At 38.1% G+C, this 24,261-nt stretch overlaps 2 protein-coding genes across 4 annotated transcripts in view; both read left to right on the top strand.

Moving 5' to 3' along the window:
- The first annotated feature begins 1,549 nt into the window (after positions 1-1,549).
- On the top strand, positions 1,550-17,506 carry zgc:111976 (uncharacterized protein LOC553663 homolog). 3 transcript variants are annotated; one of them, XM_046846479.1, is made up of 18 exons: positions 1,550-1,665; positions 1,836-1,873; positions 1,993-2,081; positions 3,559-3,634; positions 3,907-3,961; positions 4,696-4,828; positions 4,905-4,933; positions 8,395-8,466; positions 8,561-8,635; positions 8,724-8,800; positions 8,890-8,955; positions 9,116-9,227; positions 9,958-10,082; positions 10,259-10,368; positions 14,838-15,036; positions 15,119-15,214; positions 15,329-15,431; positions 17,064-17,506. In XM_046846479.1, exons 2-18 carry the CDS (start codon positions 1,855-1,857, stop codon positions 17,410-17,412), a joined length of 1,785 nt encoding a protein of 594 aa, XP_046702435.1. In that variant the 5' UTR covers positions 1,550-1,665; positions 1,836-1,854; the 3' UTR covers positions 17,413-17,506. The 3 variants fall into 3 exon arrangements, with proteins under 3 accessions (XP_046702435.1, XP_046702434.1, XP_046702436.1); XM_046846478.1 differs by lacking the exon at positions 1,550-1,665 and having other exon boundaries at positions 1,672-1,873; XM_046846480.1 differs by lacking the exons at positions 1,550-1,665; positions 1,836-1,873; positions 1,993-2,081 and having other exon boundaries at positions 3,557-3,634; positions 4,763-4,828.
- A 5,596-nt stretch (positions 17,507-23,102) lies between these two features.
- si:dkey-192l18.9 (F-box/LRR-repeat protein 7) overlaps positions 23,103-24,261 on the top strand; it is a 31,720-nt gene continuing 30,561 nt past the window's right edge. Inside the window, 1 exon segment of the mRNA XM_046846056.1 lies at positions 23,103-23,401. Within this exon segment, the coding sequence (XP_046702012.1) occupies positions 23,365-23,401 (37 nt within the window). The 5' untranslated portion in view covers positions 23,103-23,364.

Raw genomic sequence — 24,261 nt, 5'->3', positions numbered from 1 at the left:
ATAGAATTAGGTTTATAATGTGCTATATAACGAGCTGGCATTGCACTGCGGTGTTATTACTGTCAATATATTCAACAGTAGACCTAAACTACTTGTTTGCATCTGCACATGTGTAATTAGGCTTCCACATAAGCCATGCTTTTCTGAAGTGTTGGAAAGTGCAAAGGTGACATTATTGCATCAATTTGATATAGATAGATACAACTTTATGTCACTGCATAGTACAGGTACAGCACAGTAACAAAATGCAGTTTAACATCTACCAGAAGTGGTCTGACAAGTGCAGAAAAATATGTAAATATAGGTACAGAATTAGCAAACTGTCAGAGCAAGCAAGACCTTCTTGGTTCGGCCTAAACACTACCAAAATCATTGTCTTATATTTTAATACTTTTGTCCATGAACATGTATTCAATTGTTCCCAAATAGTCTATTCTCTTCATTGCATAGTGTTTTTCCTGTAGTATTTGCATGTGCTGTTTCCTGTAGTGTATGTTTATGTTAGCATTTCTATCAAAACAGATTTCAAGCATCATATCACATGTTGCCAGGGTCAAGACCTGCTTTGAGACTTCATAATTGCTTACCAAATAAAATATACATTGCTTAAAACTGTAGCCAAGCATATTCTGAGTTAACAACAACGGGGTCACCTAGCAGGCGTCCAGTAATGTCAGCATTTTCACGTCCTTTGATTGGATGGACAGAGGAGAAGAAATCGATTTGGTTGCAGTTGCACTTACAAGGATATTTCCAAAAGGGACTTTTTAGGAAAATCTGCACATCATAAGGAAAGTTCAGGAAAGGTTTCTATCGTCAAGGCATCATAACAATCGTATTAAGATGTGGATTGATTCATGTAGGACACAACTGAAAGCCTAGGTGTGGAATGCACGGCCTGCCACTAATGTACAGTGAAAAATGTGCAAAACAGTCCATTTACAGTGGTGGACGAAGTACACAAACCATGTACTTGAGTAAAAGTATTATTACTCGGGTAAATTATTATTAAATGTTACTTGGGTAAAAGTAAAAAAATATTTGTCTTAAGATGTACTTGAGTATTCAAAGTACTATGATTTATTTATATTATAGCTATAATTTTATATATAAATAAATAAATAATATATGATATATGTATATACGTGTGTCTTTTTAAAAGCCGCAGTAGACCCTTGATGCCTTATAACTTCATTAGATACACTATTAATAAAATTATATCATTAATAGTAATAATAGCATTCTAATCCACTCACAAATAAAAAACAAAAAATGATTTCCCAAAATGTAGTTAAGTAAATAGTAAGATTTTAAATTGTAGTGAAGTTAATACGTGATTAAAGTATAGAAACACTAAAAAATACAATAAATGTACAGTAACGAATGACATTTACTTCGTTATTGTCCACCACTGCCCATTTATACTCAACACCTGGGCCTGAAGTTCATTGAGTTCATTGAGTTCATTGTTTGGGGGAAAAAAATGTAGCGTGTAACTGACTCTTTGAACCGACTCAATTGAGTACCGACGATTAGGGACAGGGAGCGGAGTCGACTCATCAGAGCTGTGGAAACAAGCGTGGACGCACGCTGATAGGATGTCTCTGCGCATGCGTAAAAAGACTTCCAGACAAGCCACGCTGATCTTCTTTAAAGTGTTTGAAGGTGCAATGGTGACATTATTTTATTATCTGTCCGTAAAAATAATTTCAAATCAACAAAACAGTAAAATTGGATAGTGAACAGCTGCTGATGCAATAGTTTGTTGTGCATTAGTGTTTTTATTTTTTAATTATGAATAAAAATGCTTTGTTTGCTTGCTCATTAAATTAAAGCAAACCGAAAACAGCTAAGATGGAATCAAAAGTGGATGGTAAGAGGAACAGTAAACTTCATGAACTTCAACTAGATCTATACTTGCATGCAAGCCATGAGGCCAGATTAAAAACATATACATAAATGTATGTACTTTCATTCACTGTCTTCCCACAGTCCTGCAGAAAACCTATTTATCAAGATTAAACTCCAAATTTGCAGAAAAACCATGGCGTGAGACCTTTCAGCTGGTGCACAGATGCATGGTAGGAAGAGCTCAAATCACTTGCTTGCACATGAAGTATTAGGAACCTGTTAATCCCAGGATGATGTTAGGTGTGATTTAGTTCAAGGCTGAGAGTAATATTGACCATCTGTTTGTGGCAACCATATTCTCCTCTGGGTGACATTCCACGTCTTAACCATTTTACACAAGTGAAAGACTAGTGCCCTAACCGCTGCTGTGCTGCTGAGCGGGTTGCGTGCACAGCCTAACAAATGTCTTCCAGATGCAGGCCTTAAGTAAGACTATTGTGGCCGGAATAGCCCTGTGCCAAACTAATACATAAGCAGCTGCTTCCTTCTCTGCAGGTTGGGAGAGGAGATGCTTTTGCATGGTCATTGAGGCGTTTCTCTCAAAGCAGCTGTAGTTTTTTTCAATGACCTCAATTTACTGTACATATTTATTAATAGGTTTCATAAGATTTCATGTAAATGATTGCTGATCCTCAACTCGTATTTTTGTACTAGCAGGAAGCAAAAACACACCAGCATGTTAAAAGGTGGTATCAAAAAGCTTCGAGACTAGCTCTGTTTACAAGAAAGTACTATATTAATCAATGTTTACACACGATCACCTTCAAAATAGTCCCCTTGCACAGCAATACAGCGCTCCCAGTGTTCCTGCCACTTTTGGAATGTGTTCTGGAAGTCTTCTTTTTGAAGCGTGTCAGGCTCCTTCTGCTCTTCATGCTGGATCTCTGAAATAGTGTCAAAATGATGACCTTTGAGCTGGATCTTTATCCTCGAGGAACTCGCACGTGAGGAGAGCTCGGTGACGGCATGCACACGTTGTCAGATTAACAGACGTTGTAACACACATGTCCAAAACAGCACTTGTTGCACAGTTTCCCGTGTACAATGTCTTTTGGCACGCTGACTTATAAAGGTCAGTGCTCCCTGTGACTGTGCGTGCAGCGATATGCTGCCATCTGTTGGTTTTTTGCAAAACTAGTCAAAAAATTTCAGAACCATCTCATATTATGTGTACTATAGTTCTTTGTCTTTTACTAGTCAGATATTAGTTTATGGTAATAATTAAACCATATGAATGCAATAAATTAATTTTAATCATATAAAAAAAAAATCTACAGTGTAACCCCATATATTTTTGGCCTAGGTCCTGGGCTATTAACTTTAGTGAATATTTTCCATTAAAGGTCTCTGCTCAGAGGGGAATAAACAGAAAAATCTCCAAAAAATTTCCAATATACAGTCTTAAACGGAACAATATTATTGTCATTAGGTAATTCGATTCTCCTTTACGTCTGTAATGTTTTTAGTATGCCTCATTATTAACCCTCTTCTTCACTGCTGCAGTACGATACAATTTTAATACAATATACAAATCAAAATACAAATTTGGATCGTTTTACACACATTTTTGATTAGTGTCGGTTATGTCGTAAAACATTGTTTGTTTTCTTGTTTTGTATTTTTTAAGAATTTCCTTTACCTTTACAGGGGAAATCTAGAACAGACAGCCAGCACTGTGAGCCAATTATGAAATGCCTGCAGAAACTACAGAAAGCTCTGAATGGTAACACTCTTAATCACATCATTTTTCATGCTGCAATAGTGAAAAATACAATTTAGAGATGAAAAAAAAAAGATTACACATTGGATTTGACCTTTTTTTTTTTTTTTTCCTTCCCCGATTGTATGTTGGGGGGGGAAACAAAATTTCCTATTCAGAGAGGCTTGCAAGTAGGACCTGTGTAGTAATTGAAAAACTAATATGCTATGCACGGCACTTTATTGATAAGTCTTTTGTTATAATTGTGTTCTTTTTGTGTTTTTATTTATTTGTAGTGACCTCTCTGCATGCCATTGTGACCCGACTAGAGACGATTGCTAAACAGAGAGGGTTTGAAATCTTTAATTAACTATCACTTTTGGTTGATGGAGCTGTTTGTAAATTTCCTGTCCAGCTGTTAAATTACTTTTGCAGAAAAGAAAATGACAAACCTGTTTTCCCCCTGAAAAACTGACAGCATGATGTCACGGATTCCCTCTGCAATTCCTAGTCATGTGTTTGAGACCAGCATATATTAACTGGAGACTAATGGATTCAGAACACGAACAGTAGAGATTTTAGGACTAAGTTTATGAGCTGTAAAAGACTGTAGGAGGAAGTGTATGAGCAGTCCAGAGTGGAGGAGGAAGTGAATGAGCTGTAGAGACTGTTGGAGACGGATCATGAGATTAGAGACAAATATCATATCATCTCCTAATTCCTATCTATATTCGATTTGGCTATTCCCATGTTCAATATGCAAAACCTCACACCAGGATCATGCATGATGATTACATTTTTTTCATAATGCGAGTCACAATCTCACAATCTTTAATTATTGCTTTATACGTGTTTTATTTTTTTTATTCACAAGAGAGTCTGCTCTACACTGAGCTATATCTCTGCTTTATCTGAGAAATATGACCTATGTCTTGAGTTGTCTTGAGAATGTGAGTATTCCTATAGAAGTCATAAAAATGTCTCTATACACTTAGTAAAACAATGAGGAAAACCAAACCCCCTGACTAATGTGTGAAGCGTATACATGTGCTGTAAACTATATTCTGAACATTTGACCTCTATAGGCTGGGCTCTCACTTGAGTCCCACAGAGACTGCATGCTATCTGACAGCTGATCTGTTCTATGTGGAGGTGCTGATGATGCCTGGGGGAGAGGTTAAGGATGTGAAATTCGCACAGCACGGAGAAGCTCCTGAGGTATGGAGAATGCAGATATGTTATGAGGAGTCAGGCCACTGTTCCTGGTGTTTGACCAATTGTTAATTTTTCACAGTCAAATGCATCACTTTGTCAGTTGCTCAGGTAAGGAATTTCTGCATTATAATTCATGTTTTGTAAAAAGAATTCAAATTAAATAAACGATTATAAGTAAAATGTAGCTATTTTTAATTACCTTTTCATGTCTACGCATATTCATATACTTAAAGAAGAATGTCTGTGTACCTGCTTATTCATGTATTTATCCAGTGAGGCTTTTTTCTCTAGACTAGAAAAGACCAGGCAATGTAGACTATACCCACTGTAGCATCAGACTCCTATTTTTGGCTGACAGGAGTGAAACCGTACAGTTTAGAGTGGCGTGTCTTCTTCTGGTGTAGCCCATTCACATGATTCCTACTTATTTTGTAAAAGTGTGAAAAAGTATTATATTTGATTTGTGTTTTCCAAGTCTGGATTAGTAAAGAAAAAAAGAAAACTAAATATCAAAAAATATTTGTGAACTATTGCCTGTTCGGTTTTCAGAAATCTATGTTTTCGTTGACTGAAAATGCCATTTCAGTGTGGACGGAAGCAAACTTTCAACTCTGCCAAAAGATTGGTGCTAGACTGGATCTGCACAGCTGTGATTGGTTGTGAAGCAGCAGTTGCCATGAGAGTACAGCGCCCCAGGTCTAAGATTCTGACTAACATTCTGTTCATCAGAGATTGTAAAGTAATAAATGATGTTCTTTCGGCTTCTCCCATTAGGGGTCTCCACATCGGATTATCCGTCTCCATACTACCCTGTCATCTACATCTGCCTCCTTCAAACCAACTACCTGCACGTCTTCCCTCACCACATCCATAAACCTCCTCCTTGGTCTTCCTTTTTTCCTTCTTCCTGGTGGCTCCATCTTCAGCATTCTTCTACTAATATACCCCGTGTCCCTCCTCTGCACATGTCCAAACCATCTTGTCTCCAAAACGTCCTACATGTGCCTACCCTATAATAAACTTGTTTCTAATCCTGTCCATCCTCGTCACTCCCAACGAAAACCTCAACATCTTCAGCTCTGTTACCTCCAGCTCCACTGCCTGTCTTTTACTCAATGCCACTGTCTCTAAACCATGGTCTCATCACTATAGGTTGCACCAATAAACTTTCTCTTTCACTCTTGCAGATACTCTTCTATCACACATCACTCTGGCTATCACTCTTCTCCACCCACTCCACCCTGCCTGCACTCTTTTCTCCACTTCTCTAACACACTCTCATTACCCTGCACTGTTGACCCCAGGTACCTGAACTTCTCCACCTTCTCCACCTCTTCTCCCTGCAACTGCACCACTCCACTGCCCTCTCTCTCATTCATACACACTTCTCTATACTTCTCCATTAACATTCTCAAAGCAAATAATGCATCTGGTGTGCTCTTCCTCAGCATGAAACCATACTGTTGTACATACAGATGGTCACCTCTTCTCTCAGCCTGGCTTCCACTACTCTTTCCCATAACTTCATGGTGTGACTGATCAACTTAATTCCTCTGTAGTTACTGCAGGTCTGCACATCTCCCTAAAGATTATAAAGATCGGTACCAGCACACTCTTTCTCCATTCCTCAGGCATCCTCTCACCTTCGAGAATCTTGTTAAACAATCTGGTAAAAGATTTCACTGCTATCTCTCCTAAACATCTCCATGCTTCTACTGGGATGTCATCTGGTCCAACCGACTTTCCTCTCTTCATCCTTTTAATCGCTGCTCTCACTTCCTCCTTACTAATCCTATCCACTTCCTGCTTCACCATCTCTACACAATCCAACCTTCTATCTCTCTCTCATTTTCCTCGTTTATCAGCTGCTCAAAATACTCCCTCCATCTTCTCAACACACTCCTTACTAGTCAAGACATTTCCATCTCCATCCTTTATTGCTCTAACCTGCAGCACATCCTTCCCAGCTCGGTCCCTCTGTCTGGCCAATCGGTACAAATCCTTTTCTCCTTCCTTACTGTCCAACTACTCATGCTAAACATATGCCTTTTCCTTTGCTTTTGCCACATCCCTCTTCACCTGCTGCGGCATCTCCTTGTACTCCTCCCTACTTTTCTCATCACTCTGTTGATCCCAATTCTGTTTAGACAACCTCTTTCCCCTTATGCTTTCCTGCACTTCCTCATTCCACCACCACGTCTCTTTGTCTTCCTTTCACTTCTGCAGTAGTTGCCCAATCATCCAGCACCTCTTTACCACCACCAAGCATTCTTCTTCCTAAAGCCATACCTACCCATCACCTCTGTTCCCTTCACCAACATGGCAATTAAAGTCTGTGCCAATCACTAATCTTTCATTCCTAGGTACACCATCTACCACTTCATCCCACTCACGCCAGAATTTTTCCTTCTCCTCCATCTCACAACCCACTTGTGGGGCATAGGCACTGATGACATTTATCATCACCCCTTCAACTTCCAGCTTCATGTTCATCACTCTATCAGAAACTCTCTTCACCTCCACTACACTCTTACTGTACTCTTCCTTCAGGATCACCCCTACACCATTCCCCTTTCCATCCACAAAATGAAAGAACAGTTTAAACCCACCTCCAATGTTCCTGGCCTTACCCATTTCCACCTGGTCTCCTGAACACACAACATATCTACCTCCATCATATCAGCTAACTCTCTTACCAGTCAGAGTACAAACATTTTAAGTACCAACCACTCTCCTCCACTTCTTGTTTCCCCTGTAGACGTCTTCCTCCTCTCCTTCTTTTCCTTCGGCCAACAGTAGCCTAATTTCCACCGGTACCCTGTTGGCTACAACACATGTGGCGGTCGTTGTTAACCCAGGCCTCTAACAACCAGGTATGAAATTCTGGTTTGTGATCCGCATTTTGTATTACGCTTGTTTTACGCTGGATGCCCTTCCTAACGCAACCCTCCCCATTAATCCGGACTTGGGCCTGGCACTAAGAGTGCACTGACTTGAGTTAATGTAATGCATGTTATAGTTGGAATTTAAAATAATTATTTCAGATGTTAAATATGGTATTAAAAATCTTTAGGAAAGTCTGCATATTTAAGTCAGAAAAAAGTATAGGATTTTGAAAAGAAGAAGGTGTAGAAACTGTGCTCTCACCTATATGTTTGTTGTGCTGTCATTCTGAGATGCCTTTCTGCTCATCACGGTTGCAAATTAATAATCATTTGAGTGTAGTTTTCTGTCAGCTTTAACCTGCTTGTCTATTCACCTTGGAGCTCCCAACAAATAGTTTTTGCCTGCGGATCCTCTGCACACACACAACACTTTCTGAATAATCTCCAGAAACTATTCTATAGGTTTTAGATCTGTCCCAGTGAAAAAGGTCAAATTTTTCTTCCTCATTCTAATGATATTGGATATGAACATTAACTGAAGCTCATGATCTGTATCTGCGTATTTGTATTAATTGTTCTGCTAGCAAATAATTGGCTGTTTGGATAACTGCATTAATAAGCAGATGCACAGGTGTTTTTCATAGAGACTAGTGAGTGTATACTGACTATTTAATATCAATATAGGATGAAGAAATTTGAGGAATTCTCACTCAAGATGGACGACTTCGTGTCTCTTTATAATATACCAGGCGACAGGTATTACTTCACCAAGCATAGATTGATACTTCCAGTCTGGTTTATTTACATTTTATGTCAGTTTTTTCTACACACCTTCTTTTTAATCCCACAGTGATACCAAGCTGAAATTGTACACATCCCTTCAGCATCTGCAGAAAGACCTATTGAAAATTTCTAATTTACCAAGGTGTGAGGAACAAAATATCTTCCTTTATATAGGATGAAATGTGTTGGAAATCCTTGCAAAAATAAATCTTTTTTTTTTTTTTTTTTAGGCGTTTGATAGATAGTGATCTTCATGTCGATATGGTTCTAAATGGCAGAATTGGGAGTATTACGCTTGGCAGAGAAGGTAAAGAGCCTGTGTTTTTAATGCTTCTGGTGATTAAAACATGTCAGGATGAATTTTAATACCAGACCGTGGCCCTTTATATTCTTCAGGAAGCCCAATGAGCATTGAGTACTACATCAGCCCCTCAGACGCACTGATGAAGAGGTTACACAAAGGTACATTAAGACAATCCTCTACCTATTCATGGCTGTAATGAGTTTTTATATGAGGGAGATTATATCCATAAATACATGTTATAGGAGTTTAAACCAATTTGACTCCTCTAAGGAGTGCCTAGAAACTGGAATTTTCTCTGATTCATTTTTCCTGTGACAGGGGAAAGCGGCCACAGCCAGACTGCCGTAGTGGGGGTAGGTGCCAGTGCCACTACACACAAGTTGCAGATGGAGTCTCTGATTCCCACACCACCCCAAATAGACTCATTAGGGTGCGTATTCAGATCTAGGACTTCTCTGACAAAAGGGCAAAATCAGTATGAAAGGCTCTATTTTTCATGGCCCTAAATCATCTGATATCACCTTATATACATTGGATAAATCTAGGTAACTGTTATGAGACCAGGTCAGGGTGAGAGTGGAACATCTAATGCTGAATTAACCTGCAGAGTCTGTGTAATAAAAGTGGCTAAATACCAACAAAGATCCTGTTCATTTTACATTGGATGGCATGCCAGTTCTTCACAGAATACCACGCCCACACATATTTTGAGTAGTAACGCTTAAAAATGTTTTTGGACAGAGGAAAGAAACAGAACATTGCGGAAAGTTATGTAGACACAAAAGACACACAAAGACAGTAACCTGTGCTGCCATGCTAGTTAAAATCTGGATTGCCTAAAGAAGCTTTCTGTGGACTGTGCTATAAAAACATGGTTTGATGGTGTGACAAATTTCCTGAATGTATACTTAAATATATCACAGTTTACTGAGACCAGGGCCTTATCTTTCCAACTGTTTTAAAAACGTTTGTCCTTGACTTTCCCTTTGCCATTTTCCCTTCTGTGAATCTTTGATGATGGATTTTAAGGGCTGCTCCTTTTACTGTTTATGCTTAATTAAGGTATGTTAGGTGACAGTTTGTAGGAACAAGGTATGCAGAAGCAGAACATTGTAATAATACTGCAGGTTTGTCATTTTCACCACTGAATATTTTTTCAGACTTCCGTTGTTCATCCCGCTGTCCGAAACCTGTTCAGAGATCCTGCCAGCCTTCTTTCTTCTCAAAATCAAGCCACCAGTGCCCATGCTCAATTCCTTCATCCAGAAGATAAGTCAAATAACAGGTCACTAAAAAACTGTCTCTATCAGCACTACAGAATGTGCTTGGGTAGATTGGTACAAGCTGAAACCGCTTGAGGCTGGAGTTGTAAAAAAATAAAATATTGCAGTGGTGCTTTTGGTCACGTCCTTGAAGTTGTCCTTTAGGATGCTAACAGTGATTCTGATTAATCTTCTTTAGACATTCCCCCAGATTTTGACCTGCAGGGGGAGCCACTGTTCCAGTTGTTCCAGTCCAGTACTTTAGAGGACAAAACACCATATGAAGGAAAAGACGCTCAATTTATTGTGGTATGTAAAACCTAAAACATATGTAATGCTTTTTTTTAGTATTATGTACATTTGTCAGAGCAATCTTTCTAATATAGTCAATTATTTCATTAATATTTGTTGTTTAAGGCATAAGGAAATTTTTTCTCCATGGCCATCTACTTCATGAAAAACACAATATATGTGGAAACACTGAGGTGCAAAACACCAAGCAATATATAACACTCTTTATATAATATATAAAACCCACTTGCTTATATCTGTATATGAAATCTGCAAATGTTGCATGTTATCCTCTACCCTGTGAATAAATCTTTCTCTTTTTACGTTTCTGTCACCAAGACAAATTCGTTTTGTAACCGAGCACATTTGGTGATATACTTACTACTTGGCAATTCTGATCTTATCAAGGCTATTGAATACATTTTTTGTAGCTAGATCAAAGATTTTATCTCTACAAGTGTTTCACAGCATCCATTATTTGTGGTGAACTGGGACATGCTTTCTGCCTAAAATATATTTACCTGCAACTCCTGCTTAAGGAAAGCATATTGATATTGAATCGAAGATGTGGATACATTTAATATTGTTAAATTGTCCTAATAAAAAGGCATAAGGAGTCAAACAGTGACTGAAACAGTGTTCTTTTCAATTCGATATTTACAAAGAAAGAATCGGCCGAGAGAAAGGGACAGTAATGAGACTCGTTAACTAAATGCTGCATGCAACTTACCTCAGGTGAAGAGACCTAGGCATAATTATATTGAGAAATCATATCTGTGTAAATTTGTAATTCTTTTAAAAACAGTTGGATATTAATATTTTATTATTCAATTAAATTGAAGTAGAAGAAGCGATATTCTTCTTGCATTTTAGAATAAAAGCAGAACAGACCAGTTGTGCTTAAGACATGTGCACTGTATGGACAAAAGTATTGGGACAAATAATATTTCCAGTTGTTACGGTTCTTCCAATTGTATAGTATGTCTTTGGATGCGATATCATAAAAAAAATTTCCAAACGTTTTTCAGCATGACAATTCCCCTGTGCACAAAGTATGCTCAATGAAGATATACAGGGAGTGCAGAATTATTAGGCAAATGAGTATTTTGACCACATCATCCTCGTTATGCATGTTGTCTTACTCCAAGCTGTATAGGCTGGAAAGCCTACTACCAATTAAGCATATTAGGTGATGTGCATCTCTGTAATGAGAAGGGGTGTGGTCTAATGACATCAACACCCTATATCAGGTGTGCATAATTATTAGGCAACTTCCTTTCCTTTGGCAAAATGGGTCAAAAGAAGGACTTGACAGGCTCAGAAAAGTCAAAAATAGTGAGATATATTGCAGAGGGATGCAGCAGTCTTAAAATAGCCAAGCTTCTGAAGCGTGATCATCGAACAATCAAGCGTTTCATTCAAAATAGTCGACAGGGTCGCAAGAAGCGTGTGGAAAACCAAGGCGCAAAATAACTGCCCGTGAACTGAGAAAAGTCAAGCGTGCAGCTGCCAAGATGCCACTTGCCACCAGTTTGGCCATATTTCAGAGCTGCAACATCACTGAGTGCCCAAAAGCACAAGGTGTGCAATACTCAGAGACATGGCCAAGGTAAGAAAGGCAGAAAGTCGACCACCACTGAACAAGACACACAAGCTGAAACGTCAAGACTGGGCCAAGAAATATCTCAAGACTGATTTTTCTAAGGTTTTATGGACTGATGAAATGAGAGTGAGTCTTGATGGGCCAGATGGATGGGCCCGTGGCTGGATTGGTAAAGGGCAGAGAGCTCCAGTCCGACTCAGACGCCAGCAAGGTGGAGGTGGAGTACTGGTTTGGGCTGGTATCATCAAAGATGAGCTTGTGGGGCCTTTTCGGGTTGAGGATGGAGTCAAGCTGAACTCCCAGTCCTACTGCCAGTTTCTGGAAGACACCTTCTTCAAGCAGTGGTACAGGAAGAAGTCTGCATCCTTCAAGAAAACATGATTTTCATGCAGGACAATGCTCCATCACACACGCCCAAGTACTCCACAGCGTGGCTGGCAAGAAAGGGTATAAAAGAAGAAAATCTAATGATATGGCCTCCTTGTTCACCTGATCTGAACCCCATTGAGAACCTGTGGTCCATCATCAAATGTGCGATTTACAAGGAGGGAAAACAGTACACCTCTCTGAACAGTGTCTGGGAGGCTGTGGTTGCTGCTGCACGCAATGTTGATGGTGAACAGATCAAAACACTGACAGAATCCATGGATGGCAGGCTTTTGAGTGTCCTTGCAAAGAAAGGTGGCTATATTGGTCACTGATTTGTTTTTGTTTGGTTTTTGAATGTCAGAAATGTATATTTGTGAATGTTGAGATGTTATATTGGTTTCACTGGTAAAATAAATAATTGAAATGGGTATGAATTTGTTTTTGTTGTTGCCTAATAATTATGCACAGTAATAGTCACCTGCACACACAGATATCCCCCTAAAATAGCTAAAACTAAAAACTACTTCCAAAAATATTCAGCTTTGATATTAATGAGTTTTTTGTGTTCATTGAGAACATGGTTGTTGTTCAAATTAATCCTCAAATAAAATTAATCCTCAAAATACAACTTGCCTAATAATTCTGCACTCCCTGTAGTTTACATTAAAGCTGCAGTATTATTTTAGTAATCGAGTATTCTAACGAATATTCCATCCATTCCATTGCTAAAATTGCATACAAGAATATCTGTGAAAACCCATTTAGTGCATTTCATTGGCATATTACATCAAAATACAAATAAAAAAAAAATCATAAATATAAAAATCTATTTCAAATAACTTTAAAAACAGTAACCACACTGTTCGGTGTTTTCTTTATGTTTTAGTTTGAAATGATCCCAAACTTTGTAAACTTTCTGTTGTGTGCTTTGGCCTGAATCTTCTTCTCTCCCCTCGCTTTTTTCTCTCTGTCCTCTATTTCTAATTCTGCAGCGTCTTATGTGATGTTTGAACCCTGTTTTCACCATTAAACCTTTTTCTCATCAATTTTGACTTGATTTCTTGTAAACATCCAAAATTTCTGATGCATCCACCTGTAACGGTGCGTAACCTGTAATGTTGTTGGCCTGAAGTTTGAAGCTGTTGGTGTATGAACGCGGCCACTGCTGCTTCATGTGTCTTGTTCCGTCTCCTCCAGAGCTGATTGTTAGACAGAGTTCTCTCCAGGCACCAGAGACTTAGTCTGATACCATGGGATTCTAATGATTGTAGCCCATTTCATTTTGAATGTGTAAAGCACTACAGAGCGGTGACGCCGCCCAATCGCTAACAAAAAGTCGGAATTTCGAGAAAAAAGTCGGAATGAGGCACAATAGGAAACGGGCTTTCATAGTGTTTACCTGTCCAGAGTGCTACAGAGTTTAGTGAGTGGTGCATCAGTAATTATTATCCATGGGGAAACGCAGTGCTGTGTGTGTTGTTAAATGAACGAATGAATAAAATAATTTGCCTCGATGCATTTTTGTTTTCAAATTACTCCAGTTGCTTAAGGAATCGTTACAGCCCTAGTTCACATGTTCAGAAATGGAAGATCTTGTGTGTCCTGCTATAAAGCTCTGGCCTCAACCCTATTTAACACTGTTACTCTAAATGCTGACTGCACCCCCATGCCTCCTTACCCTGTATGTGGCTGAATGAGCACAAATCTCCACAAGCCCATTCTAATATCTAGTGAGACATTTTCCCAGAAGTGTGGTGGTTATTACAGCAAATAGGGGCCTAAATGTGGAATGGAATATTTAAAAAGCACATCTGATCAAGTGTTCACAAACTTTTGTCCGTAGTTTATTTTAGTTCAGGAAAGCAGTAAAATACAGTGAGGTGCATCTAATTTAGGATAATAAATGTAGTGGAGGTGGACATTTTAAAGGCAGACTAACAGGTCTTTGAGGGTCAGAATTCTAGCTGATAGACAGGTGTTCAAATACTTATTTGCAGCTGTATCATACAAATAAATAGTTTCAAAATCATATATTGTGATTTCTGGATATTTTATTTTTAGATTATGTCTCTCACAGTGGACATGCACCTACGATGACAATTTCAGACCCCTCCATGATTTCTAAGTGGGAGAACTTGCAAAATAGCAGGGTGTTCAAATACTTATTTTCCTCACTGTATATATTGTAGAAAAGGTTAATAGCTTTGTCTGTGAAGGTTTTTGCCAGGGTGAACCATGACAATGTGTTACCCCAAAGTGCATTGAGTTTCATGTGACCTTAATGATGCTTTAGGTGTAAATAAGACACAGATTTCTTTTGTCAACTCACCGTTGAACTGATAATCCTCTTAAATGAGTAGTGTAACTGGTCATTAAAAGTGTACGATTTAATCACCATGGCATTGGTTAAAAAAAATAAAATCAAAATGTATCAAACTCAAAACCTGTCATTGCATTTCGTTATTGTCATATGCAGCTGCGAAATGTGTAACATGGATTTGGAAACTGTTCTTAGTCTCTCCCAGATGCTGAGTTCCACAGCTATTTGTTTGCTGTTGCTGAATGGGAGTGTGACTTCTGGAAAGGATCTCTGGTTCACACTGTTCCTTTTACCCATCCTGCTCACGTACCGGTCTTATTGGACCTCCTCCGGTATCAGTCTGTCATCAACACTCTACTTTCGAGCTGCATTACCAGCCTTAAGCACCAACCAGGTAACATGTCAACCGTGCGTGTAGAACTCCCCGAATTTATATTGCACTATCTGTGCCTGAACCTGTGAACATATTTTGGCAGAGTTAGCATGTGACGTTAGCTGTGAAATCTTCCCGGAGTCTGTCTGCAGCTTTTCTGTGACCTTCAGCATCCCAGACACAGACACACTGGCAGTTTGTAAGTGCTTAACTGATGTCTGTAGTTGTGGATGAAACATGTCGATTTCAAAATTTTACATACGGTTTGATTTATTCTCTACTTGTCCTTCATCTTGTCTTTATTGATGTCTAGTGCTCGTTTCTGTGGTGGATTATCGTCAGCTGCACTGCAGACTCCTAATTCCTGGAACAGTGGATCACTCTCTAGATGACTATATCTCCAGAGTCCTCACACGGTACAAATGTATACTTTTGTTGCATAGCATATGATAGTACAGTTTCTATAGAAAAATCAGCATATACCCCTTTGGCAAATAAATGAACTATTTCATACAGCCTGAAATCAAACTCCCCCCAAAAAAGATTTGTTTACAGATTTTGCCTTAAGACATCAAACTAATGAAAGAAAAAGGCATCAATTCTGAAAAAAATGAAAGAATTAGAATGTGGTTTTTTGCTTTAATTACAGCCATTAATCTTTTTGGATATTTCTGTTCTAGCTTTACACACCTAGATTGGGGAATATTTGCCTATTCTTCTCTGTGGAATTGCTCATGTTCAGTCAAATTCCATGGTGAAGAGACTGATGGACTGCTCTCACAAGTCCATGCACAGATATTCTATCGAATTGAAGTCAATGCTCTGACTTGGTCACTCAAGGACTTTTATTTTTTATTTTATATAAACTCTTCCCTGCAAAATTACTCAAGTTCAGCCAAATACCATAGTGAGCTGATATGGACTTCTCCAAGTCCATCCACAGGGCTCTGGCATGGCCACTTAGGTACATTCATCTTCCCAATGGCCTTTTGATAGCTCTTTCCCAACCATGGTGAATTCAATGCAGTACCATGCACTACTTACAGTGGAATCTTCAAAAAAGTTATCAAAATCACTACAATTGTTATCAGGTGGGGAATGAGTCTGTTCTAAAAGTTGATTGATTTGCACCTGAGCAAGTTTATAATGGTATATACTAAGGGTTTGGTCACTTTACCAAACCATGTATTTCACTAATTACATTTTAATAATTCTCCAAAATGTTATTTTCTTGTTGATAATGATGACTTTTGTTGAATTTATTTTATTTACTATGGTCTGACTAAAGGTAAAGATTTTCCCAGGGTATGATGACTTTCTATAGGCACTGTAAATGTATCAATATGAAACTTTGTACTTTTCCATGTATAGTATTTCAAACTTGGAATGTAATGTACTGTAAATTGGGACTCTACAATATACCCAAAAAGAAATGCAAACAGTCTATACCTACACTTTATTCTGTCTTTGTAACCTCACATGGAAATTATAGTATAAAAGAGTATAATTTAAGAAAAGAAAATACTCTTTTTAACACACACTGTATTCTTTGCCTCTTTGGTAGCAGTTGTGGAAATGTATTAATTTGTACTCCCATCAGAAAAGGATGAGCTCATTTTTGAGTCGGGTTTTGTTCAAGGTTTTTCTCCTCATGTCTTCTCAGTGAGATTCATATTTCCACAATCACTTTTTGGTTTTTAGGTAGCAAAATTTAACTTAACAAAATTACATTTTATGGTGTCAGATTACAAAGAGTTCTTTTGACTGATCAGTGGGATTTTAGGAGGATTTCAGTCCTATTATATGACTTTCCTTTTTTTTTTTTTTTTTTTTTGGTGCATTAGACAACGCTCTCCATCATCAGAACACTAGTTGATAGAAGCATGTTCATTACTACAGTCAAGTTTCAGAGACTTCTTCCTAAGAATTATACTCAAATGTATTGGTTATCCAATGTTTATTAATATATTATGCAGCCCCTAATGAACATGATGATGAAATCCATGTTGTTGTTTCTTTCCATAATGTTCTTCTCCCTTCCATTTTAGGTGCATGTCTATCCCCATTACTTTAAGAGCTATACGGAAGAGGATCTCCAGCTTGAAGCCACCAGCACTACCACTTGAACCTGAACCTGCTAGGAAGATTGAGAGGTTATCCTCTACACCACCACATTGTGCTGCAAAGAACACTTCAGCCATCCTGCCTTCTACAGTGCTCTCTCCTGAGCCTATGGAGGCGGACAGTCTTCTTCTAATCCTGGCCACTATGTTATGTCTGTTGCTGCTGCTCCAGCAGTTGATGGTGCTAATACAGATACGATTGCTAACCGTTCCCCCTGTGCCTCTGTGGGTGTCTTTTCACACTGGGTGGCCAGCAACTTTCCAGCTGAGCTGATTTAGAAGATTCGAAAGGAATGATCATGTCAGAGATATGCGTAGTAAATTATTTGTTCTGAAGAAAGACCTTAATAAAAATGTTTTAAATGGAAGATGTCATGTAATCAGGAATTTTCCCAGAGAGCGAAATATTTTGTTTAGAGCTACACATTTCCTTAGCAGCACAAAACATCTGTTCTGTCTAAATATAGCTTTGAGCAATCATTACATAATGAGCCAGAATTATGTACTATTGGACCTTGTCAAAAATACAATACTTGTACTATATGTCAGGTTGTAAGAAGTCATACCTCAGGCTAAAAGTTTTCCTTTTGTTTATTTGAGATATTTCCTGCTAATGTGTGTAAGAAAGACCTTAAAAAGAGGAAGTACACAGCATTCTTTTGCTGGCTGTTAAATGTTTCTTAGGCTTGGCATTTGACCCAGACAGCCAACACACTGCTGATTGGTACCAGGCAGGCCAAGTAAACAAGTAAAAAGTAGTTGTTGTACCTAGAATTCACTTATATCCACACATGGAAAAAGTATTTTCTATTCCATTCCATTAGACATGCTACACAGATTGTGTTCAGATCGGTAATGAATGATTCGATGTGTTCGTCCAAATCCATTTATAAAGTTCAGAAGTTTTTGCGGTTTGGATGCATCGCAATAAGGTAAAGTTGCCAGGAATTTCGAATGTTACAGACTTTCTCTCATGCACTATTATAGTTAGGATATTTCTTTTAACTCTTTTAATTTATTTTTGAAATCTAAATGTAGATCTTGATACTTTTTATTAATATTTATACGTTTTTATTGCAATAAATTATATAGTGTTTTCTATCCTAATCCCAGCAGGCATTTTTCTTAAAGCTGTATTAGTCCTTGTCCTTTCTGCTCCACAAAAGCACCGAAAGTGACTAATACGAGTACGGTGTTTGCTATGCTCAGGTTCCTGTTTTGCTTTTTCAGAGCACAATAAAGTTTCCGTTGATGGAGGTCAGCCATTTTCATTTTATTCAGGAAGTCTACTAGTGCAGACAATAAAGTGCTTTGTAGACCTTGGGTCATGTGGATAATTGTCTGTGTGAGCATGCTGATTTAGGATAATCTATCATCTCTCCCTGTGTCCTTACATCATTCATGTTGATGTGAAGAATAAAATTGGATCATGGAGCACCACTTGGACTCCACGACCCTGAGGAAAAGAGAAAACGCAAGCATCGTGCACCACATCCACATGACAAGTGCGCATGAAAGCTTTTTAACAGAACACATTGTTTTCATTCATCAGGCATTCCTGACACATGGATTAGACTTGTCTGTGTACGCCTAATACTTGAGACGTGTGTTTACTGGGAAAAAATGAGAGGTTTGCCTTTATTGAAAATAACCATTAAACAAATAAAACTGTTTGGATAGCAGATTATCTGGTTGTGGCTTAGACACAGGGGTTATGTCCTTAAAACATTAAATAACAAAGCAGCAGCAAATGTATGTTTTTTTAAGCAAGGATTCATAAAACCTAGTAAGTCAGCCCAATAAATTACTTTTGGTCAGATTCAATGCTTTTAAAGTAATACTTCAGTGTTCACTCTGTAGTGTATGTGTCATTACCACAGATAGATAGATATACAGTATACAGTATATATATAAATTTCAGCACAGTTTCCATTGCTAAGAAAGAAAACAAAAAGGGGGGGGTATTTAATACTTAGTATGATGTAAGATGAAAGTGTGGGAAATTGCCAGGGCAGTAAAGCACATCTTGTAGAACAGGGGTGTTCAAGGTTTTCATTCCCAACAAAGCAAGAGCACAAATTCTACCTGTTTATATCTAATGATTTTGATTTTCAATGACTATCAGGTATTCCCCTGATTGGTTGGAATGAAAACCTGCACCCACACTGGCTCTTTGTGGAAAAGATTGGACTCCACTCAACTGAGTGTGTCAAAGAATTAAAAGACTGGATGACCCAAAACTTTCTATTATGAAATTCTGATAAGACGGAGATTTCATCAGGGATAAATGCACACCGTTCACCTTTTGATTTCTGTAAAGCTGCTTTGAGACAATGTCTGTTGTGAAAAGTGCTATAGAAATAAACTTGACTTGACTTTCTGTCAGAGTTCCGCAGTACAGTGTTCAGTATTCATATATAGGTGTTTATTTGCTGATATTTTAGTTTATGATGCCAATGTATCCTAACAAAATGTATAGCTTCTCTCTGGCAGAAGAACAAGCACAAATCAGTGAAAATACACCAACATATTTAACTGTTGGCACAAGGTACTTTTTTTAATTTGGCTACCTCTTAGTGCGTGGCAAACCCACCTCCCTCTGGTGTTTATTGCAAAAAAGCTCTATTGTGTCTTATAGTTTTGTACAACACTGAAGGATACTGAATCCATATTTCTATCTCCTCGTCACCTTTCTCTCTCTCTCTCTCTCTCTCTCTCTCTCTCTCTCTCTCTCTCTCTCTCTCGGTCGAGTTAAATATGCTCCTGAGGTACCAGTAACCAGTGTTCCTATCCCTTTTCTCTCCTCAGATCTGCCTTGTTCATCCTGATGTCCTGCCTCTGGAGGGCGTTCTTTTTAATTGGAGGCCGTTTTGTGTAGCTGTGGATGATTTCACATCAATGGCTTGGGGTTCCATGAAATTACAGAGCAACATGGAAGCTTTAAGGATGGATTTGGACTGTCAACAGTCTGCTACTATGACTCAGGATCGCAAGTTGCAGCTAATCACCCATCACTGCACATGTCAAAAACAATTAACTGTAATAAATGGACTTTTGATTCCACCCAGATGAGGATTGGGTTCCCTTTTGATTCTGATTTGTCTCAAGGTTCTTATGCCATCTCAGGGAGTTTTTCCTCACCACAGTCACCACTGGTGAATAAAATCACAATTATAAGGAACAAACTTATACATTCTTTATTACCACTTTATCTGCTTTAAAGCTGCTTTAAGACAATTGCCATTGTTTAAAGTGTTATATGAATAGTTCCAGTAGTGGCTTGGAAGTTTGTTTAAAAAATACATTTCCTGAAGCCCCGTGGCAATGTAGGTTACTTCAGATTATAATTTTGGAGACTTTCTGGCCCCAAAACTCAACTGACTGCAATTCTCCAGCTGTGATCCTTGGGAGACCCTTGAACAATCCACGTCAAAGTGCATTTATACAACATAGACACCTGTATTCTATCAGGTTCATCCATAGTTTTATCAGTTGACTGGAACTTAATTATTGACCTGATGGTGGAAACTGTCATTTTCAATGCTTTTGCATGATTCTTATAACTACTTTTGTGAAGCTCAGCCTTCATTTGGCTGTTGAAAATAACAGATATATGCCTTGGTCTTACTAATGGAATAAATGAGTAAGAGATTTTGGTCTATGTGCTACCTTATATTTATACCCGTGTAAAACAGGAAGTCATGGTTGAACAATTTCCTTTTCCAAATCACCCAGGTTTCATAAAAAAAAATAAAACATCAATGGGAATATATTTTAAATATAATTTACCCGGATGAATTTATTGAGATTATATAATAGTTGTGGCATGTATTTAACAAAGATATTTTTTTTATAAAACATTAGTTATACTCATGAGAGTTGAGTAATATACTAGAATTTTGTGATTTTTTGTTTTTACAGAAAATCAAAAGTTTAAACAATAGAGACAATATTCAAAGCCTTTTTTGGTCTTATTTACCAAGGGTGCCAATGTCAATGGAGGGCAATGTAGTCACTTATTCTAAATTATTCTAACATTTTTATTTCTTTCCTCAGCAGGGAAACATTATACATTTATTATCTGTGGTTATCACAAATATGCTTAACATGTAGTCTAAAAGAAAGTAAAAAATTGTTGCAATATTCCTTTAAACGCAGCAGTAAAATGCAGTTATTTTTATGAGGGAGTGGTCTGTTCAGGCAACTCGGTTACTAATTGCCAATAGCGTGCCACAAAATGAAGATGTAGCCACAAGATTTAAAATTCATGGCTATGAACTGTTGAGCCCTATATGTTGTGGGAACACCATAAATAATACAGTACATGACCTTATTATTTGGTGGCAATGGACAAAAAAATCGCTTAGACTCATGTAGCCACAATGGCCCAAGTGAATTGATTTCTCAGTGTTATATTTACTGTATTAACACTATATGGCCAAAACATTGCGGACAACTGACTTGTCGAATACATACGTTCTTAGGCATCTTATCCCTATTGCTTTTCTAATAACCTTCACTCTTCTTGGAAGAGATTTCTCTAGATTTTGGAGGATGGCTGTGATAATTTATGATTGTTTAACCACAAGAGCATTATTGAAATCAGACACAGATTTTCCTTGAGGAGGTTTGGGGTTCAGTTGATGTTCTACTCCTTCCCAAAGCTTTTTTTTCAAGACTTTGTGCAAGATAGTCAACGTTTTTGGTCTGAATCTGAAAACACCATATCTTTATGGATATGCATGCGCATTGTCATGCAGGAGGAGGTTTGGTCCTCGTAGGAACAGTGAAGGGAAATTGCAATTCTACAACATGTATAGAAATCAGGTACAATTGTATGGTTCCGAATTATCACACATTTTGGTGTGATGGTCAGGTGTCCCATGTAACAAAGACAGTTGCATTTAGCAAAGTTAAATGACACGTAAACAACACAATTTTTGACTTTTGAAAGTAGTTTTGAAAAATCCATACATTCATAGATTTATCCATGTTCTATACCGCTTATCCTGCACACGGTCCCAGCGGGGAACAAGTAGACTATCTCAGGGAACTCAGAACACACCATGGACATGGTGCCAACCCATGAAAATACCACTCAACCAATGATCTTTGGAATGGTGAAGGAAAATCGAGGGCATAGAGCAGGGGTCACCAACCTTTTTTCAGATTTTTCAGTTTGATCTGAAATAACAAATTTGCTCAATTTACCTTTTATTATATGTTATTATTAATAATGATATTCTTCTATTTGAAGACGCTGATCATGTTAATGATTTCTCATAATAATTATCAACAATAATTTAACAAAGTAGAAAACAGCTATTTCGAGAAAAGGCCCGCAAGCTATTCATGTGGTCCTTGCGGGCTACCTGGTGCCCGCGGTCACCATGTTGGTGACCCCTGGCATAGAGGAACTTCTGAAACACTGGGGAGAAAATGCAAACTGTATATCAGGACACATGCCAGATTCAAACCCTAAACCCTGGAGCCACAGTTTGCTCATTTTTTAAAAACCTTTTTTTTTTTTTTTTTTTATGTAGCAAGTTATTAAATATTAAGAACGACAAATAGTTCAGAGAGAAGCTTACAGACAAGCTTAGGTTAATTTATACTTATGCTTTTAAGTCATTTGGAGCTGATGTACATGTTATTGTTTCCTAAAACATTATACATGATTTAACATTGGTTGTCTGTAAGTGTAGACATTTTATGAAAGGGTACAGTTTTTGGTCATGAGGTGAGTCCTTATTATTTGAGCCTTTTTAAAACAGGGACAATGGAGAGAACAATCCTGAAGCATTAGATATTCTTGGAGTTTTGTATTTTCTGGACGCAAAGTAAAAGTGTGCATTGAGGGTTAATGTTTGCGGTCTCTTTAAAAGCCGGCGGTTGAGTTCCTGACTTCCCTGTGTCAGAGAGAGAGAGAGAGAGAGAGAAAGAGAGAACTCCAGGTCCCTGAGCTCACGTCAGTCAGTGTGTATTGAGGTCTGAGTGGAGGGGAATAATTTGAAACACATCTCTCAGTTCAGGGAAATAGGATGCTGCTGGTGTTGTGGACATCTGAACTTTTTTCCTCATCGCCTTGCTGAAGTTGGAAATACTTATTAACGGATGTTTTTTTCTCTTCTATGGCATGCATTTTTATTTGTGTGTGTGAGTTTGTAGTGGTGTGAGAGTAGATGTGGGCTACAATGTGCCGTGGATAGACAATGCGCTCTTCAGGATGGGCGCAAATAACGGCAAACAGTGCGGGAGCGAAGGTAGGACACTTAGAAGAAGCTGTAATCAACTTTTTCACATGCTGCACACCAACATCTCAAAGTTGTTGCATGTGTCTGATTCTGATTAGTACAACAAACACTTCAGTGTTGTTTGATACAGTATTTGCTGTCAATAAAAGCTGTACATATCTTTCTTTCTTTCTTTCTTTCTTTCTTTCTTTCTTTCTTTCTTTCTTTGCAGAATAGCACTGATTACAGAGTGAAATTAAAAGAAAAATTTCCTAGTGATCTCAGGACAATAATAATCCTGAAATTATAGAACCCAAACACTGGTCCACTTGTTCTTCTTCTTGTTGTTCTGCTGGTTCTTCTGCTGGTTCTTCTGCTAGTTCTTCATCTTCTTCTTCTTCTTTTTATTATTATATATTATTAGATTACATTAGATTTGACTAGACTATATAACTTTTAGTAGTGTTGTTGGTTTTTTTTTTAATGGCATGGGTGAGCATTATTTCTTCCTCTTTGTCACAGACAGGTTGCCAGACCCCACACTGGCAACCAACACCTAGCTACTCCTAAACTGTTCTAAATATTGACCTACTCACATCTGTAGACTATAAAGTGAGAGTTGGTTTGTCCCGATTTGCATAAAAAAAAAAAAAAGATACCTAGAGTAGCCATGAGACTTGCCTAAATGTTAAACTGTACAACAGTCCAAGGCAAACATCCACATCTGGGGCACAACCTACCGCTCAGACTTAGTGTGTTAACTGGCCAAGTTAAACTTTAAGCTTCAGTCAAGCTCTTAAAAAACCCAGAGGGAAATGTAGCTCTTGAGCTCTCTCTTTTTGTCACTTTCTAATTCTCTCTCTCTCTCTCTCTCTCTCTCTCTCTCTCTC

This window comes from Silurus meridionalis, chromosome 4 (assembly GCF_014805685.1).
Source record: "Silurus meridionalis isolate SWU-2019-XX chromosome 4, ASM1480568v1, whole genome shotgun sequence".
NCBI lineage: Eukaryota > Metazoa > Chordata > Actinopteri > Siluriformes > Siluridae > Silurus > Silurus meridionalis.
Note: the sequence above shows the minus strand (reverse complement) of the source record. Positions and strands in the feature narration are given on the sequence as shown.

Bases quoted from the DNA above. Each gene is read 5' to 3' on its own strand.
- zgc:111976 (XM_046846479.1), top strand. The intron at 3,635-3,906 runs GTAACACTCTTA...ATTTATTTGTAG, and splicing joins ACTACAGAAAGCTCTGAATG to TGACCTCTCTGCATGCCATT. The intron at 8,956-9,115 runs GTACATTAAGAC...TTCCTGTGACAG, and splicing joins GATGAAGAGGTTACACAAAG to GGGAAAGCGGCCACAGCCAG.